The 24,724-nt window shown below is 39.9% G+C and overlaps 1 protein-coding gene across 2 annotated transcripts in view; it reads left to right on the top strand.

Annotated features, from left to right (window-relative positions):
- Positions 1-22,189, top strand: part of PDK3 (pyruvate dehydrogenase kinase 3) — a 73,307-nt gene extending 51,118 nt beyond the window's left edge. The window contains exons 7-12 of one of the 2 annotated variants that reach the window (XM_019625248.1): positions 1,661-1,737; positions 3,030-3,131; positions 3,562-3,672; positions 6,488-6,601; positions 7,889-8,020; positions 11,450-22,189. In XM_019625248.1, the coding sequence (XP_019480793.1) occupies positions 1,661-1,737; positions 3,030-3,131; positions 3,562-3,672; positions 6,488-6,601; positions 7,889-8,020; positions 11,450-11,467 (554 nt within the window). In that variant the 3' untranslated portion in view covers positions 11,468-22,189. Of the gene's footprint in view, positions 1-1,660; positions 1,738-3,029; positions 3,132-3,561; positions 3,673-6,487; positions 6,602-7,888; positions 8,029-11,449 lie in introns of both variants that reach the window. The other variant, XM_019625247.1, reaches the window with a different exon arrangement.
- Positions 22,190-24,724: the final 2,535 nt, after the last annotated feature.

Here is a 24,724-nt window from a genome sequence, read left to right as displayed (position 1 = left end):
AACAAAAGGACAGCAACTTGTCTGTTCCCCTTCCCCAATTCCCCAGCGCTGTTCCCATCCCCCCAATTCCCCAATAAAAATCTTTAAAAAAATAAAGTGGTTACCATCAGCATAATTTTAATACAGGTTTTTCCTTTCTTAAAATGTATATACTTTTTTTTGGCACCCTCGGTATATAAAAACTATCAGAAAGAACATGGCTTAAATATTTTGTGACTTAAAAAGGGTAGTCTGATCTTGAGCAGCTGGAGGAGGATAAAGAGAATCCATTTCACCTTGAGGCTGAGCACATTCTCCTGCAGGTGACACACGAGCCGTGTCATTGAACTCAGGGAAGGAAGTGTTGCCCTGATATGCTGTTGCGGCCGCTCTGCTGGGCTCAGTATTTACCTAGTTATGAGCTCACCAACACTATTGATTTGCAGCTTTCTGAAAAAGAACCTATAGGCAGAGTACAGAAGGATTAATTACGGCTACAAAACAGAATGTAAATATTATCGACCAAAAGACCAAAGCCAAAGTAGTAATGAATAGCTGTCTCTGGGAGTGAGACGGGAAAGGGTGGAGGGACTTTTACTTTTCATCCTTTCTAGTCATTTGTATATATTACTTAATTAAAAAAAATAACTGACCCTCAGAGAGTTCTGGATTTAGAAACAAAATCTCTTAGTTCAGGTGCCCAGTTTCAGGGCCTCCTCTGTTAACAGTGGGCAAGTCACATAGCCTCCGCAAAGCCTGTGTCCTCACGCATAATGATTCCAGCTACCCTGTGAGCCACACACCATTGTCAGGAGGATTCAGCTGGATAATATATGTGCAAGCTCTTTGTAAACTGCTCAGAACCAAACAAATGTTTGCTCTGCTTTATATTACTGTCAACTGTGTACTTTATTAGAGGGTGGGTATGTCTGTGTTATACTTGAGAAAGTTCGTATCATTTGAGTCACTTAAGTGATTTCAAATGGTCACAAGGAGGAGGAAGGACTAAATTTTCTAGCATCTCCCAATAAACTTTAATTAAAAAAATCTTTTTTCCTAGCATCTACTCCTTGGCCCACCCTGTTCTTAGTGCTTGACATGGAATGTGGTGTTGCTCCGATTTTCCCAGGAGATCCCTGATGCGAGGAGGAAGGACTGTAGGTCTCGGGGGCTGCTGGTAGAAAAAAGATGTGACCCTTACGTTCTACTCTATAGTATGCCTTGTTTGTCGTAATTTAACAGAATTTAACGTTGCTGTTTAGTCCAGTTCACCAGAAGATGCCCCTTTCCTCTGTGGTTTCACATTCCCTCTGCTGACCACTGGGGTTGATGGTAGGGGTGGGTGTCTCCCAATTTGTAAAACATTTGACTGATATTTGGATGACCGTAAGTAATGCTCAGAACATTATGACATAGGTAATAAGAATTTTGCTCAACTAAGTTTCAAAGCGATGCAGCAATTTGCCCAAGGTCACCTAGCGGGTAAGTAAAGGAACTGCATTTCACCCAAAGTTGGTTGGACCTCAAAGCACTTGCTTTTGCTCAGCCCTGCCTTTAGAGGCAGAAACCTAAATTAGCCTTTTCTAGGGTTCTTTTTTATGTGCGTGGAAAACTGAATGCAAACATTGACTTTCTCCTAGTTTTGGTCCTTATTCACTGACGGTTTTGTCTCTGTTTTCAGCCAAAGCTCCAAACAAACCTATTCAGGTAGTTTATGTGCCCTCACATCTGTTTCACATGCTATTTGAGTTGTTCAAGGTAAGTGGAATTGAGCAACATGGAAAGAAGTCTTTATTTTAAATTACTTTGATTCAGGGCATAATGGATTCATTAGATTAGCATAAGAAAAAGGTTTTGCATAGCCATTTAAAAAATTCTAGTTCTGATATCCTGTGGGCTTTATAATTTGTACACTGTGAAATGAAAAATTGTGGTGTACAGTATAGTTTGTGTGAATATTAGTACATATTGATTTTGAACCTTAATTGTCCCTTAGTGATTTTATGTAAAATCCATACTGTTTTTTGCTTCAGTTATGAGATTAGAGATGCTTTTTAATTTTCAAACTGGGCAAAGGCTTTATTGCTGGTAGCCAGATCAAAATAAAAACATGTTTATGCATAGTTAGGCCTGTGAACATTAAGTATTGGTGTATTAGCAGTTATTCTAGTCCTGAAAGCTACTGTAACCCTTTTACATATTTGAGACAATTCAGAAGATCTGACAGAGGCAGAGGAGATAGGTGTGGAAGAGCTGGACCAAGAAGGACTACCCCCCCAAAAAAGAATCTTTAGACTCTTTACAGCTTAAGCTGTTGCTTTTGTTAGCCAGTAGCGAATGGCATTTCCAATAGCAAGATTACAGGCACAAGGCGTTTGAGCTCAAATTTCATTTCTTCCAATGTGTGAAACCCTAAATTGAACACCTGAAAATCAGTTATGCTGATTTGCTTCCCCAAATTATACTGTTACTGATGTAACACTTGAAGGCTGAGATGGGCATTCAATTGTGAACTTCTCTTCAACAGCTGTGGCTCTTTCAGAATTTCTTTTTAACTGACATTTCTTCCACTTTTCTTCAGCCAAATGATTAATTTTTGTGGGAAGCATGAATCCCCTGAGGTTTTCTGCCTTCTTTAGAGGAAAGGTGCTCCGTCAATGCAGACTGATAAATAGAGTTTAAAGCGCCTCAGTGAGGCTCTGCAGCCTCATTCCGTGTAATGAAAACATTCCTCTTGGGTGAAAGTTGAATAATTTAAATACCCTACAGCGAAGCCAAAAGAATAAAAGGAAGGAAAGGAAAACAGATGTTTAGTCTGGTAGATGGGACTAAAACTAGATGAAAAACAAAATAAAGCATCAGGAAGTTTTTTCATGGTTTAAACACTCATTCAGCTAAGTTCTTTAGAGGGAGAAAATGCCATGTACATACAACGAATATTTGCCCCCCAGAAGAACTGTGTATAAGTAATCTTGTGCTCATTTCTTTTTTTTTTAAATTATGGTTTATGAGTCAGCGGTATGCTAAAAAACAAGGTCTTATTATTTCAGAATTCAATGAGAGCAACAGTTGAACTCTATGAAGATAAAAAACAGGCCTACCCGGCTGTTAAAACCCTTGTTACTCTGGGTAAAGAAGACTTGTCCATTAAGGTAACTGCTTTATTTACATGTATACTTTCATTATTAGTTACTTTAATAGTATCTAGACATTGAGGAATCAGAGGGAAGGGAAGAAAACTGATATTTATTGAGTGTCCTATTTGTAAGTACTGTATTAGATTCTTGGCTTAAATTACCTCATTTAGACTTCAAAAAAATAAAAATAAACTTCATTACTACCCCGTTTTCCAGGGAGCTAAGCAAGGTCTCAAACCCAAGCCTGTGGGGTCCCACGACACTCCTCTGCCTCCTTTTATTACACTGTTCACAAAGGAACCATATTTCATTAGGGGCTCAAAGCCCTTGTATGTTTTAGAGTAATCTGGTATGGATTTTATTTAATGAACTTGTTGCTTCCTACTAAATATAGAGTGAGGAGGACTTCTTATTATTCTTCCTCCCCTCCTTTTATACATTACAGATCAGTGACCTAGGTGGTGGCGTCCCCCTTCGAAAAATAGATCGCCTTTTTAACTACATGTATTCAACCGCGCCTAGACCAAGCCTGGAGCCTTCAAGGGCTGCTCCTCTGGTAAGCACCTTAAACTGCTGCTTAAGGAAAGACCATTTCTGTGAGCAGGGACTCCAGCAGAGCTGAGCACCAGCCTCGTTGAATGGAATGTTTCCTGAATGGTTTTGGAGGAGGGAGAATTTTGTGCCACTGCTACTTTCTTTGTGAATCCTTTGGACTTGGATTTCTTTTCTAATTTGTGTCTAAGAAACACTGAGAGCTCAGTGCCTCACTCCCAAATACAGAGAAAAGGAAAAGCATTGCCCTGTGGTTAAGACTGCTACGGGAGCACCATTCACTGCCTGGCGGGTGAGCAAAGGAACAGTGCAGCGTATGTGGCTGCAGGGTGGGCCTGGGCACTTTGGCACTGCATACCCTAGAGGGCCAAATCACCGCAGGCCTTTGAGCTTCCCTGCCAAATGTGTTTATATCATTAAAACGTTAAATTATGAACACATTCAATTTTTTATATTAAATGACATAAGCAGGAACATATAGGTGGTGGTTGCATTTTCAGAGCCCTTTCTGTCTCACTCTGGAAACAGCCTTCAGCCCTATTAAGGCAGTGAGAAAAGTTTCTGGTTACCATGGCAGCATTTAGATCCTGGTAGGGCCATACTTTCTTCCCCTGCTGAGTGTTTCTAATTGACAAACAACAGTTGAACCCTTTGTCATTAAACACAGCAATATATCTCTCAGTCTACAAAATGGTTCAAGGTATACATTAAGTTTCATTTTCAAGACCTACCTGACTGATAAGCACATAAGAAAGATTTTATTTTATTTGTATGAAAAAAAATCCAACACTTTTCATTTATTAGAGACAGAGTTTGTTAGCATGTTGAAAACAGAAAGGAAGTCACATACCTCATTTGAGAAAATTCATGAAAGATCATTTTTGAAAGGCATTGCCTTAACCAGGGTCTGGTACCTACTTAAATAAATGTCAAAAGGAAGAAGAAAAAAACACTACAAGTATATCTAGAGCCTTTCCCAGTTGTTTGAAAGGAATATGGATCATGTATTCCAGGTCTCAAAATAGCATTTGGGGTATAACTGTTATATCATAGTTGTTTGTTAACGAAAGTGAGCAATTGAAGTAAGAGACCTTAAAATTGTGTGTTCAACCATCCAATTTATAGATGAGAAAATAAGCTTAGTACCTTGCCCAAGGTCATTGAGCTCATTACGGAACAGCTAGCTAGCACTGGCTATGTCTTCGTTCTTTCCAGTGTACCATATGGCCTGTCCTTTTGAAAAAATGCTTCCACTAGCGTCTCTCCCAGTTAGTAAACTGCCCTTGGCTTTGAAGTGGGCACGTGGATGTGTACTGCTATAATAGAAAATATAATTTCCTCACCAAACACCTTACTGTATTACAGTTCTGTGCCTTGACACATGCATTTCTTTTTCAGAAATGTCCTCCTAGCCAACTCCTATTGATCCTTTGACACCCTGGGAAAACTTACCCGAACCTCACCAAATCTGAGTTAGAGGCTCCTCCTGTGCGTTCCGCAGGACTCTGGGCTTACCTGTCTCCTCACACTTAGTACTGCATCGGGCTTAGGTGTGCTTGGCTGTTCCTTGGTAGACCTGACAGCAGGTTCTGGGCCTTTCTCGAATGGAGGAGGCCAGTTTTCTTGGCCTCTTCCTGGAGTGTGCTGGTCTCTTTACTGTGGTGATCTCAGACACTGTTAGGGGTATCTTGTCTTTGCTTGCCCATATTCTGCCAGTCATAACACCCTTAAATGACAGGGTACACTCTGTCACACCCAGCCCTTTGAGTTAGGCCCTATCCTGAGGAAGGAATCTAGGAAAGATGGTAGAAAAGGGTAGTAATTCGTGTAACTTGGTAAAATGGCTGCACTGTAGTAGCCACAATAATAATTTCCATTTCTGTAGTTTTACTATGTCTTAGGCACTGTGCTAAGACTTTACACTTATTCTATCATTTAATCCTATAGCAGCTCTGAGGTAAGCTTTTGTTATATTTTCTGATGAGAAAAAAGTCTCAGAGAGGTTGAGTAAATTGCTCAGAGTTGCACAGAAAGTGGATTTCAATTTAGGTCTATCTGAGCCTAAAGCCCGTGTAACTGCCACTCTATGGTGCATCACCCTGCCTCCTCCTTCGTAAACCTTGGTGGTGGATTTAGTCAGAGGGGCCAAAGCTTGTGGTAAAGCATCTTCCCTTTTACTCCAGCGTTACTGAAATTAGTCTCCTTTGTTCTTACTCCTGTCAATACCTGAGACCTTTTTTGCCCCCCAACAACCTTTTGCTGACAGGGTTCTATGATATCGACATTTAGGCATACACTGGAATTGTTTTCTTGTCTCTAAAAATATATGGACTACCATATATCCCAAATCTTGTAGCATTTCCGGAAACCTAGGAAGTAGCCTCTCAGGAAATTTTCTTTTCAATGCATTATTGGCCTTGGTACTGGTAGATTTGCATTCCTGTGCTATTCAATTTAATTTTCACTTCACAGAGCAAGGGAATCTGATCATGGAATTTTGGAATGGTTTCGTTTTGTTGCCAGTTCAAATTCCACTTGATTTTGGGATTCGCTTTAAAAATGCTAAAAAAATGTGCTTTAAAGGGCTAAGAAAGCATTAGTCAAAATTGGGAGTATTTCTATTATTTTCCAAACATGTGAGAAGTGTTTTTGTAGAATGAAAATAGATTGTTTGCCATAGATGAGTATATACATGATTGTAAAGGTTGAATCAATCATTTATTTGCTTTAAATCTGAATCAAAAATTTATTTTAATCTTCTGAATGATTCTCATGCCATTTGTGCCTGTCTCACTGTATTCATTTTCTTTCCTCCATAGGCTGGATTTGGTTATGGCTTGCCAATTTCTCGTCTGTATGCTAGATATTTTCAAGGTGATCTAAAACTGTATTCTATGGAAGGAGTGGGTACAGATGCTGTCATTTATTTGAAGGTACTCATTTTATTTCTGTTAGTATGAAGGCATCTACTCTTTAAAACTATAAGTTCTAATAACTAATAGGTAATAGCACCATATATCATCTATCATCTCATATTCAGCTCAGATTTGCTTCAGTTTTATGTGAAAATCCACTCTTGATTTTGTGCTCAGATATAGCAAAATATGAAATGAAATGTGGAGATATAAAAAGTAAAATATTGATTTTTTAAAACCATAATTCTAAATTGTGCTTTTTAAAAAAAACTGCATATCTCTTGAAAGGACTAATATAAAAGGAGACGGAGTATCATAAATGGGAGTCTCTTAGTCTTTTGCTATAAAAACTTGCTGGCTTTCCCAAAGTTACAAGAATTCAGTAATCATAATATGGTTATATAAAAGGCTGATCTAATACCAAAGTTCTCTGTAACACGAGTTTTCTCATTCACGGGTGGGGTCAGACTTTTATGGATATTTAAACTCTAGAAATTTGGAGTATTTTTTGAATAGGTGATATGGGCACATCGTGCACAATTTTAAAGCGACAAAAGGGAAAAGTAAGTCTCTCCCACCACTGGCCCTGAACCACCCTGTTCTCTTTCCCAGAGTAGCCACAGGCACCAGTTGCTTGTGGATCCTCCTAGAGTTGGTTCTGTACTGACAAACATATGGGAAAAACCTATTTTTTTCCCACACAAACGATTATTTCAGCACTTTGATTTTTCTTTTAAATTTCCAATATACATTGAAGATTTTCCATATCCGTTCATGTAGAACTGGCCCATTCTTTTCACAGCTACATAGTGTGTTATATGTTAATATACATGTAAGGTGTTACACCATAACCAGTTATTTGGAGTGTTTATCTTAAATGCCAGTGGATCGAAATGGTGTGATAGTTGATAATCACTTTATGAGTTTATGTTTATAAATCTAGTATGTATGAAACTTTATTTCTTTCTGGGCCATTTGGGAGAGCAGTTGCCCAGTGAACAATAGTGCTTGGTCTAAGACCATATTGTCAAAAGTATTTCAAAGCAGTATTAACTGAATTAAAATGATTTTTGTCCTGGTCATGTGTACGTCAGTACTGGCTTTGAATGAGTGAATGTTTGTATTCCTTTCAAAAAGCTTTCATTTCATCCTGGCCAGTCTAAGTAAACTACAAAAATGTAATTTTAACATAATTCCAAAATATGTATTAAGGTTTCTAATGTTTTAAATAGTAAAATTTGCTTTAGTACTTTATGTGAGATGAATGACGATGCTGTGGCCCTCTGGTGTATATTTTTCCATTAGGCACTTTCAAGTGAATCATTCGAGAGACTTCCAGTTTTCAATAAGTCAGCATGGCGCCATTACAAGACCACACCTGAAGCCGACGATTGGAGTAACCCTAGCAGCGAGCCCAGGGACACTTCAAAATACAAGGCAAAACAGTAATGTGCCGCATTGCTTTATAGTCTAAAGTGTCTGATTTTCCCCCAGAATGTACCAGCCAGACAATTGATACTTCTAGCCAAATCTCTTTGTGGTTTTATCACTGGAAAAGCATAGTAATCCCTAAAGAAATATTGGAGTAGCTTCCTCACCCCAGATAGGAAGAAGAGCAAGAATCGGGTAGCCAGAGTAGCCGTTCAAATAGCGGTCCTGCTGTTCTAGGAGTCCTTGCAACTGTGGAGATATTAACAGCAGTGAGCGTAGTTTATCTTGCCATGAGTTATAAGTTATTTTAAAAGTAATTCAGTCGGCAATTTGTCATCATCCATAGAGACTGACAGAAAAAAATTGAGAGAAATTCTGTGTGTTCAAACTGAAAAAAATAAAGAAGTTAAAATGATCAGTCAAGATAAAGAAAATGTGATATATCCACACTGTGGAATATTATTCACCCTTTAAAAGAAATGAAGTTCTGACACATGCTATAATATGGATGAACCTGAAGTTATTATGTGAAATGAAATAAGCCAGATCCAAAAGGACAAATACTGTATGATCCCACTTACATGAGGTACCTAGAGCAGTCAAATTCATAGAAGTGGAAAGTAGAATGGTGGGTGCTAGGTGTTGGGGAAGGGGCAGTTGTTGTTTTAATGGGGAGAGAGTTTCAGTTGGAGAAGATGAGGAAGTTCTGGAGATTGATTGCACAGCAATGTGAATGCATTTAAAGCTACTTAAAAGTAATCTTTTTTTTTTTACCATCTTAACCAAATGGTAAATTTTATGTGTAGTTCACTACAAAAAAAAATTTTTTTTAAAGATTTTTATTGGGGAACTGGGGGGATGGGAACAGTGCTAGGGAATTGGGGGAAGGGGAACAGACAAGTTGCTGTCCTTTTGTTCTTCAGTCTAGTTGTGGAGGACGTTGCTTTACTGGCCCAAATTGGCACCATCATTGTGCTATTCCCGGGCGAGGCAGATCAGTTGCCGGCTTCTGGACGGCCGCTCACTGTGGCTGCTGGCCGCTCACGCTGGCTGCTGGCCACACACGGTAGCCCATGTCAACCCACTGCCACAGGGGCTGCAGCCTACGCCGTCGCCGGCGACTCACAGCAGCCCAGCTCCAGGTTGAGCTGTTGTTCAGCATCTTAGCTGTAGAGGGCAGTGTCACTGGCCCTCTTATGTGGGATCCGAACCGGGGCCCTCTGGTGTGCCAAGCCAGCTCTTAACCAACTTGCCACTCGGCCGGCCCGAAAATGATGAGTTTTTAAAATATCATTCCTTTGACAATTATTAGCTGGCATTCTCCTATAAAGTTCTTCTTATCAGCTAAGGCCATTTAGGTACCTTTTGAAGTACAGTTCCTCCTGGCAAGGCAGGAGAAGCGTTTAAATCTTTCCCTTTAATTACCCATTTTCGAGGCAAGAAGTTCAGTTAAAAGCCACCTTAAATAGTGACAAATAATGAGTTTCTGGCTTTCTCTGTTTTGAGCATTATTATGGATCTTATAAGTTTTTATTGCTTTGCTATGTTTCAGTCAGTACTTAACATACATACATATGCATAACATATTTAATATGTATATATTAAAGTATACACATCTTAAGTTATGGCTTGACCAATTTTTACATCTATATTTCCAGCACCCGAAAAGGCCCCTTTCTAATCAAACTCTTCTCACTCCGCCTCCCCACCATGTAACCATTATTCTGACTGTATTACCTGTCACTATATCTGACTCTGTCACTTCTTGAATCTACAACAAAAGGAACATACAGTGTGTATTCTTTTTGTGTCTGGCTTTCTGCGAGGTTCATCCATGCTATTGCACATAACAGCCATCTTTGTGATGCTTAAATTGGCACACCTTTGGCCAGTGGGATCTATTTTAAGCAGGATCCTCTGTGTTCCGTTGATAAACCCCAATCAACTTTGAAAAGTTCCTTGCCTTCTGGCCCAAGATAGTATACTAGGCTCATCTTATACCTTGCCTGCCTCAGTCCTAGAATCAACTATTTTCCTCAAGGATTCCCGCTTGCTTGTAATGGGTGTTAGAGACCATAATCTAGAAGTTAGGAGTGTAAATGTGCCTTTTCTAGGCTCCTTTTCTGGACAGAGCTAGTGTGTGTGTGTGTGTGTGTGTGTGTGTGTGTGTGTATGTGTGTATATATATATATATATATCTCATAAGTTCATATTGATATGTTTATTCAAATTTAGCATTGCAGTATTTCTCTTGAATATATTTTAATTGTATATATTTCTTCTTACCCTGAGAACCTTTTCTTAACATAATGCAAACAGAAAGGTATTTGTGTGCAAATGCAGTTTATATAGCTTTATAATTATGTACCATGATAGTAGCATTGGTCTTTTCTGATAAACGATATAGAGGGTATCTATACTAATGTATTATTTTTTCTGTGGAACTGTTGTGATGGACCTGTGTGCAATATTCCTGGACTGGTCACTCATCTCAAATGATGACATTTAGAGGAATTTGTTTTGTGCACGTGAGTGCAAGTATGCACACACACATACACACACACACCCCATCTCCAGCCAAGATTAAATCACCTTGAAACACCTGGATCAATTTCCCTTTTGGTCTGTATGTAAGTCAAGAAGCATGTTGGGCATCAATGTGACCAATTAATTCAAACAGTTGCTCCGATGGGGAGTTGTTTGGGTAGTACAGAAGCAGTTTTTAGACAAAATAAGGTCCATTTGAGTTGTAAAAAGATAGCTCTAACTGAATATTGTTTTAAAGGCAAGTTTTAAAATAAATAGTTTAGCAGGTTGTATACTAATTAAGTATGAGTATTAATTTCTAATATATTGTTAGACAAATATATTTTAGCAGAAAGCAATTTTTAAAATTCTAAAATGGTTAGCCTAATGATTAAAGTGGTCAAATTATGCAACTAGGATAATTGGTGTTGATCTTGGCAAAGTATTTAGTGGGTATGGTAAATTCACTAGGGAGATGAGAAATCATAAGAAATTTTATTCTCTAATTAGATTTTTAACAAGTTTTATTGAGATATAATTTACAAACAACAAAATTCACCCTTTGAAAGTGTACAATTCAGTGGTTTTTAGTATATTCACAGGGTTGTGTGGCCCGCACCACTATCTAATTTTAGAACATTTTCATCACCCCAGAAAGAAGCCCTGTACCCATTAGCCATCATTCCTCATTTCTAATTAGGTTTTTAACTGAGAATAAAGAACTGTTTGAAAGTATATATAAGTAATTAAATGGTAATTCTTTTTCTGTAATAACCAGAGAATAATTCATAGATAAGGCAAGGGTGTTTGAATTATCACTATAACTAAACGCTTTGAGTAAGTCTCGGTTACATAGAGAAGGTTGTACTCATAAGCTCACTATGGATATTCTCGTTATTTTCTTTGTAGAGACAAGATCAAGACTAATAGAACTTTCTAGAGAACTGAATGCTTTGGTCCTCTCTGTGAAGAAAGCTCGTCTTCCGCAAGTCAACCAGAAAGAGCTCCTTTCCTCCATCAACTCTGAGCGTGGCACCGTAGTTATTCCAGTGCTTGAAATGTGTATTGTCTCTGTACCACCTGGACCTTTCACAGAGAAACCTCCCTGTAGCTACTTCAGCTCTCTCACTAAAGTAGTAACTTGAATAATTGTTCATAGTATGTTGCTGTGATTTGGTTGGCGCCTGTCATAAGAGAGCACAGAGCCTCATTAGTGCTCTTGTGTCCTCATACCTCTCTCATTATCATAGAGTCGAGTGTCTACAGTGTCCTCAGGATTCTAAGCTCCCTCCCCATTGCAGATACAGCAGATCTCTACTGTTGCACTTTGTGACCAAATGCCATATTTGTCCCAAACCTGACTAAGGCCTGGGAATCTGGAAGCTGAAGACATCAGCTGAGCGTGTCTTGATAATTGAGTCCCAGGGCCCTCCCTCTCTCATATGCGTCCCTCCTTACTCTCTAATTGAGACATTTACCTTCTTCCATCTGATCGATCGTATTCTCATTGTGAGGGGTGGGTACTTGCACAGTAGATCTTACTCTTTGATGTGTTGGTTTTATTTTAAAATTCATTTGTATAGTTCCATTCTGTTGACTAAAGCATTCAAAAAGTTGTCTTGGAATTTTTCACTTAACTGCTTAGTCTCAAAGATCTTAAGTGAAAAACTACCTTCCGGTCACTTATCAAATTTGTAAAGAGTGGAAAGTGGAGTTTTTATGCTTATGTAAACATTTTACTAATGTAATACTGTACCTTTGTCATATTCTATTCCTTTGTACTTTTCTAAGGCATTGGAAATCCTCGTGTGATATACTTCACTAGTTGGAAAATAGACTATCGAAGGGAAAAGTGCTTTCTGGTTTCTTCTGGAAAACGCCCTAGGTCTTCTTCATTTTCATTTTCATGAATGTTAGCCAGTTTTGGAATTGCAGATCTGATTTTCACAATCCTTGCCTTTTTGCTGCAAGTTGGAGTTGGCAGAGGAATTATGGTGAGGAAAGAGGAGCCATTGTTTTTACCCTGGGAAATGGAAGCTGTCCGACAGTCCTCATTATAACCTGCAACTTCTGCAGCTCCACAGGGTGTGTTTGTCTTCGCTGTAATTTTTCATATATATCACCTACTTTGACTTCTGTCCTCTTCTAACTTCCATATCAATGTTCCCATCCAATTCTTAAGTATTGAGTGCATTGATTTAAGGATTATAACTTGTAAAGTATTCTTCCTCCTCGAGTCATCCACTAGTATCAGTGCAGCCGTCCCTACTGCTGTCACAGTGGGGAGTTTTCCCTGGGAGGAGTGGTGCCCTGACCAGCCAAGTGTGGCTTGATGGCAGCTCTGTTTCTCTTAGTTCCACTGAATCTGATTTTCTTTGATTTCAGTGTGTGGTAGTTCCCTTCATCTTTACAAAGAGCTCATCTCGTCTATCCTTAGAAGGATCTCATCAGAGAACTCATATCATCAGTCAGGTAAAAGAAAGGCCAATGTACTTTCAAGGTAGGGGTGATAAAATGGTCCATATGGAGACTGAGTCAGTGTCTTGGGGACAGGGCTGTCCCCTAAGATTATTTCCTTGCAGTGTAAAAGATGTAAAAATAATGGCTCTTTACATATAAAGATCCTGGCTTCCTTCTAAACATTAGATAATATATGAGAATCTTCTAGGTCTCCATTTCCAACCATACCCCTTTACACTTCCAAGTATGATACACTGTAGGGCAATGAAAGCAGATTCCCGAGTGTTTCCTCCTGCCTTGTTCTGGAGAAGTTTCACCGTGTGGATGAGGACTGCCGACTGATCGTTATGCCCTCACAGCAAGCTCCGTGCAAAGATTGGAGATGGGAAATACGGTGTGGGAAAATCCTCTCACCTTCCTCCCTTTATGGGTCCTTTTCCCAAAGGAAAGATTTCTTTCAGTGTTTTAGTGACTTCGTAGGCAGTCCATTACTAATATACTTTCTGCTATACTCATATCCATCTGACCATGGTGCAGTCTTGCCTCCTCTTTGTTTTCTGCATTGAGAATTTAACTTTGCTCCCAAAGCAACCATGAAAGAGTTCAAGAACACCTGGCATTCTCAGTTTTGTGGCCCCAAGTATGCATTTCTTCCTTTTTGTCGGCTCTACATGATTCTCTGAATTTAGGCGCCTCCTTCTGGCTGTTTGATGGGTTTGTCTCTAAGTAAATGGTCCCATTTCTGCATATAAGTTGTAATATAAATAGACATTGAGCCCTTTTCAGTAAAATTAATGTAGTTCTCCCAGTTCTTTTGTGTTTGCTTTTCATTGACTTGATTCTATTTTAAGTAATCTGGAGACTGTCTACTATTTGGAAAAGTGCCTGGCACATAGTAGGTGCTTAATAAATATTACTTGCATCAAAGAATGAAAATTGAGAGGCATTTACCTTTCATGGTAGGCAGCATCTTTCCAAGTTCTTAAACTTGTCTTTGTTTCCAAATTAAAAATCATTCCAGTCAGGGGCTGTAGAAGTACTGAATTTCCTTTTTATAGTGCTAAGTGATGACTTAAAATGTAGAGAAACGAAAGGAAGGAAGTTGGGATGGATCCACAGGAGCCTTCTGATCCTTTCTTTGTCTCTGAATATTTTATGACTCCTTAATAGAGTGGGTTCTTTCCATCCCACCCAAGTGACATGATATTATAGCCTTGCTTATAGATTCCAAAGAACTTTCACATACAGCATCCCATTTGAGCCTTACCATGCCGTGAGGTGGACCATGCAGGTACTATCTGTTTTCATCTGAGTCCCAAAGTAGTGCATGGTTTGCCAAGGCAGCATGGTAAGTGACTAGAAGAACCAAAGTGGGTAGTTGGGTCTTGTTGCTCCTAGGCCTGTGCTCTCAACAATGCACCAGGAATCAGCATTATCTCTTTTGAGGAATTTCTTGGGTATAGCAACAGCCCTCAGGGGTAAGATATAAATCACAATTTTTCTATAGTGCAAGAGAATTCCATTCAGGAGAGGTTATCCTTTGTGTGTTTTCATTTTGGCATGGTTAATTAGAGGAGATAATTGAACGGATTTGGCAACTTTTACCCAGGAAGACAGGCAACTTAAAGTGTATAGCTGTAGGTAATTACTGGAGTTATTTAGACTTAATTCTATGTTTGAATGAACTCAGTGCTCATTGCCAGCCCTTTCGTACAAAGACCCCACATTCGAGAGTTGATGCTTTTATCTTTTGCTAGACCGGGTTACAGCTTCAGTTGGATTTTCTTGCATATTTACAAATGCACCTCTGTTGCAGTTCCTTATGTTCAGTAACTTGGCTGGCTCTCAGATTCTTGGGTCACATCCTTTGTCCCTCAATTGTTTGCACACCTCACTTTATTATTTTCTAGTGTCTGGTGGTGCTGAGAGGGCTGAGTCCAGGCAGATCTTTCTTCCTCTTTGGTAGATGACCTGCTTGTTTGCCCTGGATACTTGAGATTTCTTGTTTATCCTTGAATTCAGTAACTTCATTTCGAGTGTATCTCAGAGTTAACAGTTGTCTGTTGGCTTTTTCTGGTTTGCCATGAACATTAGATATTGACATTTGGACCTTACCACATTTCTTATCAGTTTATTTGTTCTCTTCTTTGACAGTTTGTCCCGGTATTGGCTCTCTCTTATCTGCCCTTTACATTTGTCTGTCTTTCGATCGCTGTCATCTCCTTGTCTTTCTTCCTGCTGTGTGATTTCTTTCTCATCTCTACCCTTCCATGTCACTGGCTCCGTTTTCCATAGTGTTGATCCTCAGCCTTGATGCTTGCAATGTGGCTTTCATTTCTGTTACACCTTTAGTTTTTTTATCTGTTTCTTCCTTAGCTCTGCCAGCTTTTTTCTCTCATCATATTGTCCTCTTTGGCTCCTTATTTCATTTCTTTGGAAGCTGAACTATATTGTCTATATTTTCATGGTTTTCTGAAATCTGTTTGTCTTCTGCTTCTTTCATTGCTTTTCTTCTGTGCTGTTTTACTCTTTTATTGTTGTACAAGTATCACGATAGCCTTTTCTGCTTATTATTTGTCTTTGCATGGGACCAGTTCTGTTTGTCCAAGAGGAGTACAGATCCTCCTCGACCCCACCTTTTTCAGCTGAGCAGCATTTGAATGATCACCTTCACGCTTGAACTGTAAGGCTGATCTTGATGGATTATAATGGTGAGGCTGCTTGGTTTTTCGTTCTCCTCTCTGGGTATGGTGGAATAAGGAATGAAGCAGAGCCTCCTTGGGAAAGGCTGTCTCTGAGTGCCTTCCATGGACACTGTGGAATCTCTGCCCCGGGGCATCCGGGTCCCATTGGCAGAGGGCGATTCCCCCTGACTTTCCTTATGTCCCCTAGATGTCGTGCTAGCCGGAGTGTGGTGGGCTCGTACTTCTGCTCTGCTGAATTATATGTCCAGCAGGTCCTCGAATAATGTCATTTTGTTCAACGTCGTTTCGTTATAGTGTTGATGAGAGGCTGTAGGAACCTAACTTGTTTATATCAATTAGCCTATGGTAAAATTGGTTTTGAAGTCAAAGAAACTATTGCTGACATTGAGGACGTACTGTAGTCAGCATTTGTATGATCGGCTCCTGGATGGCTGTGTGTGTCTCCTCTGTACACAAATAGTGCGCCTGAGATCTCAACCTCCCGTCTTAGCTTTGCTTCTAGAAATGGGCCCACAGAGTGTGCACTCAGCCTCTCCCGACTGCCACCTGTCCTCGTTTCTCCAAGTTAAGGAGAAATGGTTGGTAGGGTCCTTTGGTTTGGAACGCTCTCATGAATAGCCAGCAACTGTGGCCTGCGTGGCAAATGCAAGAATCCTCCTTTCATTAGTCCCCAGTTTTGCTGTATCTGTGAGACACTCCCCTGGAGTCCTCGGTATGGGGTGGTGAGTTTTACTAGTTTCATTATAGACAGCTTCTCTTTCAGTTTTTGGATGCGGTGTGTACCGAAGGGCAGGGGCACTTACATAAACTTGCATTTATTCTACCATCTTCCCAGTGGCCCAGGTGCTTCAACATTAACTTTGAAGATAATGTCCTTCATAATCATAATCTATGTTAGTAAACAGAAGGACCCAATATTGCTAGCAGGAAAGAACTATTAATAACTTGATCAATACAGGACTTGTTTATTGTTCTATGTGGAAAGATAACTTTTAACTCAGGTTTTCATTCCATCGATTCGAGATATCAGTACCTACTGGTTTGAAAGTAAGAGGCATGTGACATTTTAATGAACGTAAGAAGTTATCAGCCACTGACAATTATTTATTAGTTAATTAAACATGATAGGATATTTCAAACTAGTACATTATCAGAGTTACCAGGAGAAGCATAAACAGTTTTTTATTAACAGGCTCCATCAAGCTGCCCCACTGAGGGTGGTAACCCTTGTGAGAGCTTTACTCTGAGACAGGTTTTCTCACCTGTCTTTTCAATCAACCCATTTAAAAATCTGGTTCATCAAGAAATAGAGAAGAGTTAAGTCCCCATCAGGATTATTTCTGTTGCTCATGTACACTGAGGTGGCTTGTAGGTCTGAGGCCTGTAGAAGCACACAAGGTCATGTTTTGAAAGTGTGCTGACAGGTGGATCACGGGTTGGGGGTTTTCTTTGGCCTGTTTGTAGGATTAAAGCCCCCTTTCCTCAGTGGCCCATGTATTCCTGGGCAGACTTTTCTCAACTTCAGGCCTAGCATAATGATCAAGGGGCATGAATGACCCCCCCGGCTCTGTACGCCACTCTGTGCAGTGCCTTCCGCTAACATCCCATTCGTTGCCCTGGTTCAGTCCTGGTATGAAATGGAGAATTGAATACGCGCTCACATGTAAGGGATGAAGGACGTGCAAGTGGTAGACAGGAGTCGTGTCAAGGAAAACCATGTTCATTCCTCCATTTAAATAATAGTATATGTGGTGTGCTAAAAACTGCTAAGTGCTGGGCATGTGGCCGTGAGCAAGGCAGATGGGAGTCCTTGCCTCGTGGCGCTCACCTTGTAGTAGGGGAGACAGATGAGACACAGAACAGGGGAAGCTTCTAGTTCACTAGGGAGAAAAGTAAAAGCAGGATACAGGAGGTTGAGGGGCGGGGGGCACCTACCCTGTAAATGTTTTCATCATGGACAGGTGGTTCCGTACATGAGGAGTGGTGATTCCCGAGTTCTTTCATCTTTGTATCTCTTCACCTAAATTTGGAGCCTGTCTTCCATGCCCGGTTCTGTGCATGGCTCTGCAGCTTCAGGTAGACAAAGTAGACAGCCCATTGCATCTTGTCTCGCTGACCAATAGGAAACCGTTGTCAGGTGAGAGGAGCCAGCTTTTACAATCAAATGTCATTGAATGGCGTGGACTGCTGGTTCCTCATAAGAAATGCAATTACAGCGGGTTCCAGATGTGTCTTTTGGGGACTTCAGAAATTATTACTGAAATAAAAACTTCCCACTCACAGCAGCATGCGAATGATGATGCTGGAGTTAAAATAGCTGCTTGTCACTTCCAAACTGCTGTTAGAGGTGGAGGGAAGGATTATCCAAGAAGGCTTCCCTCTCAAGCCCACAGGTTGGCATTAGCCGTGTTCATCCCTCAAAAATGAAGAAAATAAAATGACAACAATACTATGATCATAGAATCCTTGAGACACCTTTGTTTCTGCCTTCCACCTGTCTCTAAAACAGGGACATGAATTGCCCATGATCCCAGTGACAGGATCAGTGCCACCGAGACACGAGCTTCTACTTGTGTTGTGACACAGGTGGCTTTCTATGGCAGTCCTGGGGGGAACAGCAAAGCCGCAGTGGAGACTTCCAGTTCTCTGACACCTGCCTGTCTGGTCCCCTGCAGAGGGTAGAGCTGAGTGACAGACAGAGACAGGATGCTAGGATGTGTTTAATTATTCCCATTGGTAAAGCCAACTTGTCACCCTTTAAATGGACTTATTTGCATTTAAATGAAAGCACCTTAGGGCATCACTGCTGGAAGTCCCCAAACAAATGTCTGATATAGTTTAGTGCCTGCATTAAAAGAAAGGCCACCCCTTTCTTGCATTAACATCCTCCCAGTGTTAATAAATCCTTAGCGGCATTTGACTTCCTGACTCTTGAACTCTGCAACTCTGACTCTGCGTCCTCCTTCCTCAGGCGACTCTGCAGGGGCAGTGCACTTCCTGATTTGAAGTGGTGACTTGCGTGGAGTCTGCATAGATCTTGAAAATCTTAAGTATCAGAGCTTGATGTGTGGAGCCCCATGGTCCAGTTTGGACTATTGGGAATAATTTTGGGGGGGATCTTTTTTTTTAATGTTAGAGACTTGAGTGGTAGATTTGTGGAAATACTGGATCCAGGAAGCATACAGTTGAAAAGAGTATGAATTTAACCTGAAAATTTTTCTCTGTTCTAGAAATCTCTCCCTGACATTCGGATTAATCAAGCATAATTAAATGTAGTTAGATTTTTGTCAGATTGTAGCTCAAAATAATATTCTTCTTTAGAGATGCTAATATATTCTGTAGAAATTTTATTAAGCACTTTAGTTAAAAGCAAACACCAAGGAGAACAAAATCAGCCTCAGGAAGGTTAATTACTAAAAAAACACAAAGTATAGTAGATTATGTAAAAAATCATTTAAATTTTGAATACCGTGGCTTGAGCTTTAATTTACATAGAGAGGTATTTTGGATTTTTTTTCACATATTTTCCAAAAGTACAGAATTGCAGTTGCATTCTTTAAAAGTTCTAATCATTTTAGGATTCCATTAAGTTTGCTTAATTTTTACATGTTATAGTTTCCAAAAGTGAAGAATTACAGTTGTATTTCTTAAATTGCACCTAATTATTTTAGGATTCCACTAAGTTTGGTTTCAATTGTAAGAACTGTGTTTTTATTTCTGTATCTTTAAATAAGTGATCTTTTAAGAGACGTAGTAGGAGAGAGAATGTATGTAAAAGAGAATGTATGTGAAAGCATCCCGCCGTGCCTGGCCTTTCAATAAATGAAATGAAATTTTTAAAGAAAGGTAAAACCTAAGAGTTTAGATTATAATGAGAAATCTTTTTATTTTAGCAATTTCTTTAAAGGGAGAAGTAAAGAGATCAAATTGATTTTATATGTTATATTTTTTTGTACTCAAAGAATTACATGTTCACTGCCCTTGCATGTCTCAGGGAATAGCCTTTGATAAGAATCCCCGTGGAAATTTTTGAAACTCTGTCATGATGGGTTCAGATTTGATAGTTCTTGTCTAAATTTCTAGAGCTAGAGTTTCAAAACTATTGTCATCTCAGGAACACAAGATTACCCAAGAAACTTGAGCCTCGCCCTTATCACCACTCAGATTTTAAGTGCTTTAGGCTTTTTCATGATAAATGACACCCAAATGTGCTTTGTATACAAAGATCTCTTTCTCACGCTTATCTGAGATTTTCATAGAGAGAAAAACCCCACAGTTTGATTTTCTTTGGTAATTTTGCTTCTTGGCTTTTCAGTGAGGATTCTGTTTTCCATTGGAATTGAATCTTTTTGGGATAATAAAATTTCACTTACAAGAACACTCTATTAAATAATTCTAACTTTTGCCAACCTAAAAGTGGTCTACTAATTTGAATTCTGTGCATACCTTTTGCAAATGGGCTAAAATGGCACAAATGTCAGCGATCATATATACTCTAAGCAATATGTTTGCCCTACAGTTAGCAAAGGAATGTCTAACTCTGGCACTTATGACTGGTTTAACAGCTCTTCAATTCATCTTTGCCTTCCAAATTGGTTGAAAATGGCAAACTTAGAATGGAATACATATTAATAACAGAACTACTTAGTCTTTTAAATGTTCTTACCTTGAGATTCTTTTTGACAGAAAATGAAAAGAATCTTACCATTCAGTTGTAACTCTTTCAGCTCTTCATATATGCTAGGCATTAAAAAGGCCATTACAAAAGTTTAATCTGACTGGAAGTCAAAGTCATTCGCCATTTAGCCATGCTAAATGTAGTGTGACAAGCAGAGTTTGCCAAAACAGGTAGGATGTGTATAAAATGTTATATTGTTGTTTATAATATATCATGACACCCCTTTCTTATAAATTCCATTTTCTTTTTGTCATTTGAACTTTTATAACCATGGGAAACCTCAATCAGTATTTTAAAAGGCACCATATTTACATTTAGATCTGGTTTATGCCTTTATCTAGAAAACTGCTGAGGTTACTATCCCGCATGTTTAATTAGAACAAATGTTTTAGAATAATTACAGCAAAAGCCTATAATGATAGGGATCTGAAACCACTGGAGACTGCCTGCCATTGAAGAGGGACCAGGCTGAATGGCAGGCCTCGCAGCCTCACTTGCCAAGTGCTGGCAGGAAGCAGATTTTGCCTCACTGTTGTAACCAGCCTAAAAGGTAAAATAGAAGGGGCTTGCCAAGGTCCTGTATCTGCTCCCCATTTCTCTAGCTGCCTGTGTAACTCAATGGGGAAAACATCACATAAAGTTCTTTAGTTTCTTCTCACTTTTAAAAGTTCCTGTTACAGCTGGCATGTGAATTTGACCAACAAATTGTTTGTATACTTAAAATTCTTTTTTTAGACTAGACCAAACTCAATGTATCTTGACTCTGAGTAGATAGCCAAGGCAATGTTTACCTAGAAAATATTAAGTATTGAGTACTGAAAAAATGTAAGTTGACTATTCAGTGTTGGAAGAATCGAGTTAGATTGCCTCCGCCTCTGTTTCTGTTATGTTCGTTGTGACCATTACGCTCTCTTCTCATGCTGCGCCGCACTAGAATTGATTAAAAAACAGAGTTGTGCTTGAGTCCATTCTGCACAACATGACACAGGTTTCAGAAGAACGGAACATATCACTTGAGCATTCTTGCGAACCCTAATCTCTGCCGAGTTCTTGGTGTTACAGTCATCTGAGGTGGTAATTTCTGCTTCAGGCTTCTATACACATCATGCCATGTGTGCTCTGAGTTCACATCCTCACAAAAGTATACAAGTGCTGGCAACTTAAATATTTCCCAGATTTAAAATACAAGTTGTGAACACTTAAATGCTTGAACCAAATAAGAAGATTCAACACAGAGTAAAATATACCATTGTGAACATACCTAATGCTGTGTTTAAAGTTACTTGCTTGGCCAATTTTTCATTGTAATTCAACTTGTAAAAGCAGTGTCTAAACTGGGAATGATAGCTGATTTGACAAGAATATTTACTTCTATATGAAATACAATGTTCATCACAATGTTTGTACCCATAAGTCCAAATCTGACCTGGTTCGCTTTGTGCACCTGTCAGCATAGTTACAGTGATAAATGTACGTGAGTGTCCAGTGTTCATGAACTGTCTTGGTGGTGGAGTGAAGTCCGGCCCCATTGTGCTCTGTGCTATTCTGTGGCCTGTCTGGCACACACAGTCATGAGTGAAGGATGACATTGGTTTGCGGTAACTTGTTGCTCCACGTTCTGTGGAGAAAATTGTTCTGTTGTTGTGACTGTTGGAAAAACATGACCAGAGACGTGTGCGGCTCAAATAATGTTCCCCCATAAGTTGCAGAGCCATCTGTGGTGTGTGTCATAGCCAAACTAGTCCAGGAGCATGTGGACAATTCTGTACCACAATAATCAAACAATAAAATGGTAGTTGTGATTCACTGTGCTTCCGTGTGGTTTTTTCCTGAGCTCTGGTCAGTCGTCTCATCCCTTTCACCTGTAAGCATTGCCTTCTACTAGCTCGGTTTCTGAAATTCAATACATGAACAGCACCAAGCACCTTTGTAAGTTGCTGGGAATGGACAAAGACTGCTTGAATTCTTAAGATCGATTGAAGGAAAAATAGCTTATTTGGATTCTTTGTAGTAGCAGGGATCACGGAGCTCACCTTTTGCGGAGAACATCCTATTGGCAAAATAAAGGAGCTGCTTAACAGTAAGCTGTTATAGTGGTATTTTTTTTTTAAAGGCCATTTTTTTTTTAAGATTTTTGTTGGGGAATTGGGGGAAGGGGAACAGACAAGTTGCTGTCTTTTTGTTCTTCAGTCTAGTTGTGGAGGACGTTGCTTCACTGGCCCAAGTTGGCACCATCATTGCGCTCTTCCCGGGCGAGGCAGATCAGTCGCCAGCTTCTGGACGGCCGCTCACAGCGGCTGCTGGCCGCTCACGCTGGCTGCTGGCTACACACGGTAGCCCATGGCAACCCACTGCAACAGGGGCTGCAGCCTACGCCGTCGCCGGCGACTCATGGCAGCCCAGCTCCAGGTTGAGCTGTTGTTCAGCATCTTAGCTATAGAGGGCAGTGTCACTGGCCCTCATATGTGGGATCCGAACCGGGGCCCTCTGGCATCCCAAGCCAGTTCTTAACCATTGCACCACTTGGCCGGCCCTATAGTGGTATTTTTTGGAATATGGTTCATAGATGGGAGAAAGGGGACCATATAATGTCCAGGCCAGGGCACCTTTGACAGTGAGCATTTTCTGATGTAAACAGGCGTAAACCACACTGCCCCGGGCAAATTGGGTTTGACTAGCCATGACTACCTGCACCAGAATTATCTGTAATGCTGGTTACATGCGGAGTCCTGGGCTCTGCCTCAGCTCTACTGATTCCAATTCTCAGGGGTGGAGGCCTAGGAATCTGTATTTTAACAAATGCCCTAGGAGAATTCTTCAAACAGTGTTAAGTTGTAAACTGCTATATGGAATATGCAGAAAATAACTGGAAATGTTCAACTAAAGGGCTATTGGTTCCATGATCTATTCTGAGGAACTGGTGCAACTCTGCCACCTGTGCCTGCAAAGACATTTGGCTGCAGGTATGTACTTCCTGAATAACTAAGAGATGTAGTCTTCATGTTATTTTCCGATGTGTTATTCTTGTTATTCTTTTACTAAGCATTCAATGGTGAATGGGTCTTTTCTTAAATTTCAGTGCCACATAACGGCTATCTTGTGCATTTATCACTAAAAAACCAAACTTGGAGGGAATTTGAGGCAAGAAACTTGGGTTTGAATAATTCTTGGGGAGCGTTCATGTCAGCAACCCAGCATGTTTGCCTTGGTTCTGCTACCAGCTACCTGTTAGCTGCACCTTCATTTCCTTGTTGATAAAATGAGGGAGTTCGACTACGTGGTTCCCACGTGCTTTCCAGGTCTGATGTTTTATGGCACTCTTTAAAATCTAAAATGGCAAGCAATTACTAATCAGCTGCTTTCAAGTTGTGATATATTTGGCCTAAAGAATACAAAACCAGTGATTCTTGAAAGTAACAGTGGTTTTAGTTAGAATTTTAAAATTATCCATCTGTATTTTACCAAGAGCCAGCCACTGTACTAACACGTCATTTACTACTGGAGAACAGTATTTTTGGAGCAGCCACTCCTGACCTGTTTTGAAATTCATAAAGTAACTATGGTTTAGACTCACAGAGAGACCCTCCAACTCTAGAGTGTAAGGTTGCGTAAAGCTGCCGCAGAACATTTCACTTTAGTATATGTCTTTATTTCCTTGGCCCTCATTTCAGATTCTTTCCAGTGACTTGATAATGCATGTTTACAGATGATTATCTGCTGATATTTTCAGATATTTGCCTCATAATTACATAGAAATATATTCTTGGATCACAGTAATAAATCATAAGGCGTCGTGTAGGAGGGGCAGGAAGGGTTTGTGTAGACCACCATTTACCACCACTAGAACCCTGTGCTGATGAGAATGTTTCCTAGCGGTGCTGTCGAGTATGGCTGCCACTAGCCACCTGAACACTTAAAATGCGGCCACTTTAACTGAGGAACTGAATTTTTAATTTCATTTGTGTTCATTTAAATAGTCATCTGTGGCTAGTGGCCGTCATATTGGAAAGTGTAGCTATATACAGCCATTACATGCTATGGAAGCTTTTTTTTTTAAATTAACATTGAGCGCCCATTTTCACCAGTATTTGATTTAGCTGGGTCCTTAACAGTACCCTTGTCATTTCTAAATGTTGGTCTTAAATGAATCCTTTGCCCTCTGCCCATTGATGACACCTTCATCAACATAATAGTCTGTCTTGGGATAAGAACATAGCAGAATGATATTTAGACCTTTTCCTGTCATAGCGGCATGGCAGATCAATTCTTATCTTTGCAGTAAAAGGCATTGATTGTCAACCTCTTTGAATCCAGTTCTCTCAGAGGCTCACTTTGCTCTGT

The sequence above is a fragment of the Hipposideros armiger genome, unplaced genomic scaffold (genome assembly GCF_001890085.2).
Source record: "Hipposideros armiger isolate ML-2016 unplaced genomic scaffold, ASM189008v1 scaffold_620, whole genome shotgun sequence".
NCBI classification, from domain to species: domain Eukaryota; kingdom Metazoa; phylum Chordata; class Mammalia; order Chiroptera; family Hipposideridae; genus Hipposideros; species Hipposideros armiger.
Note: the sequence above shows the minus strand (reverse complement) of the source record. Positions and strands in the feature narration are given on the sequence as shown.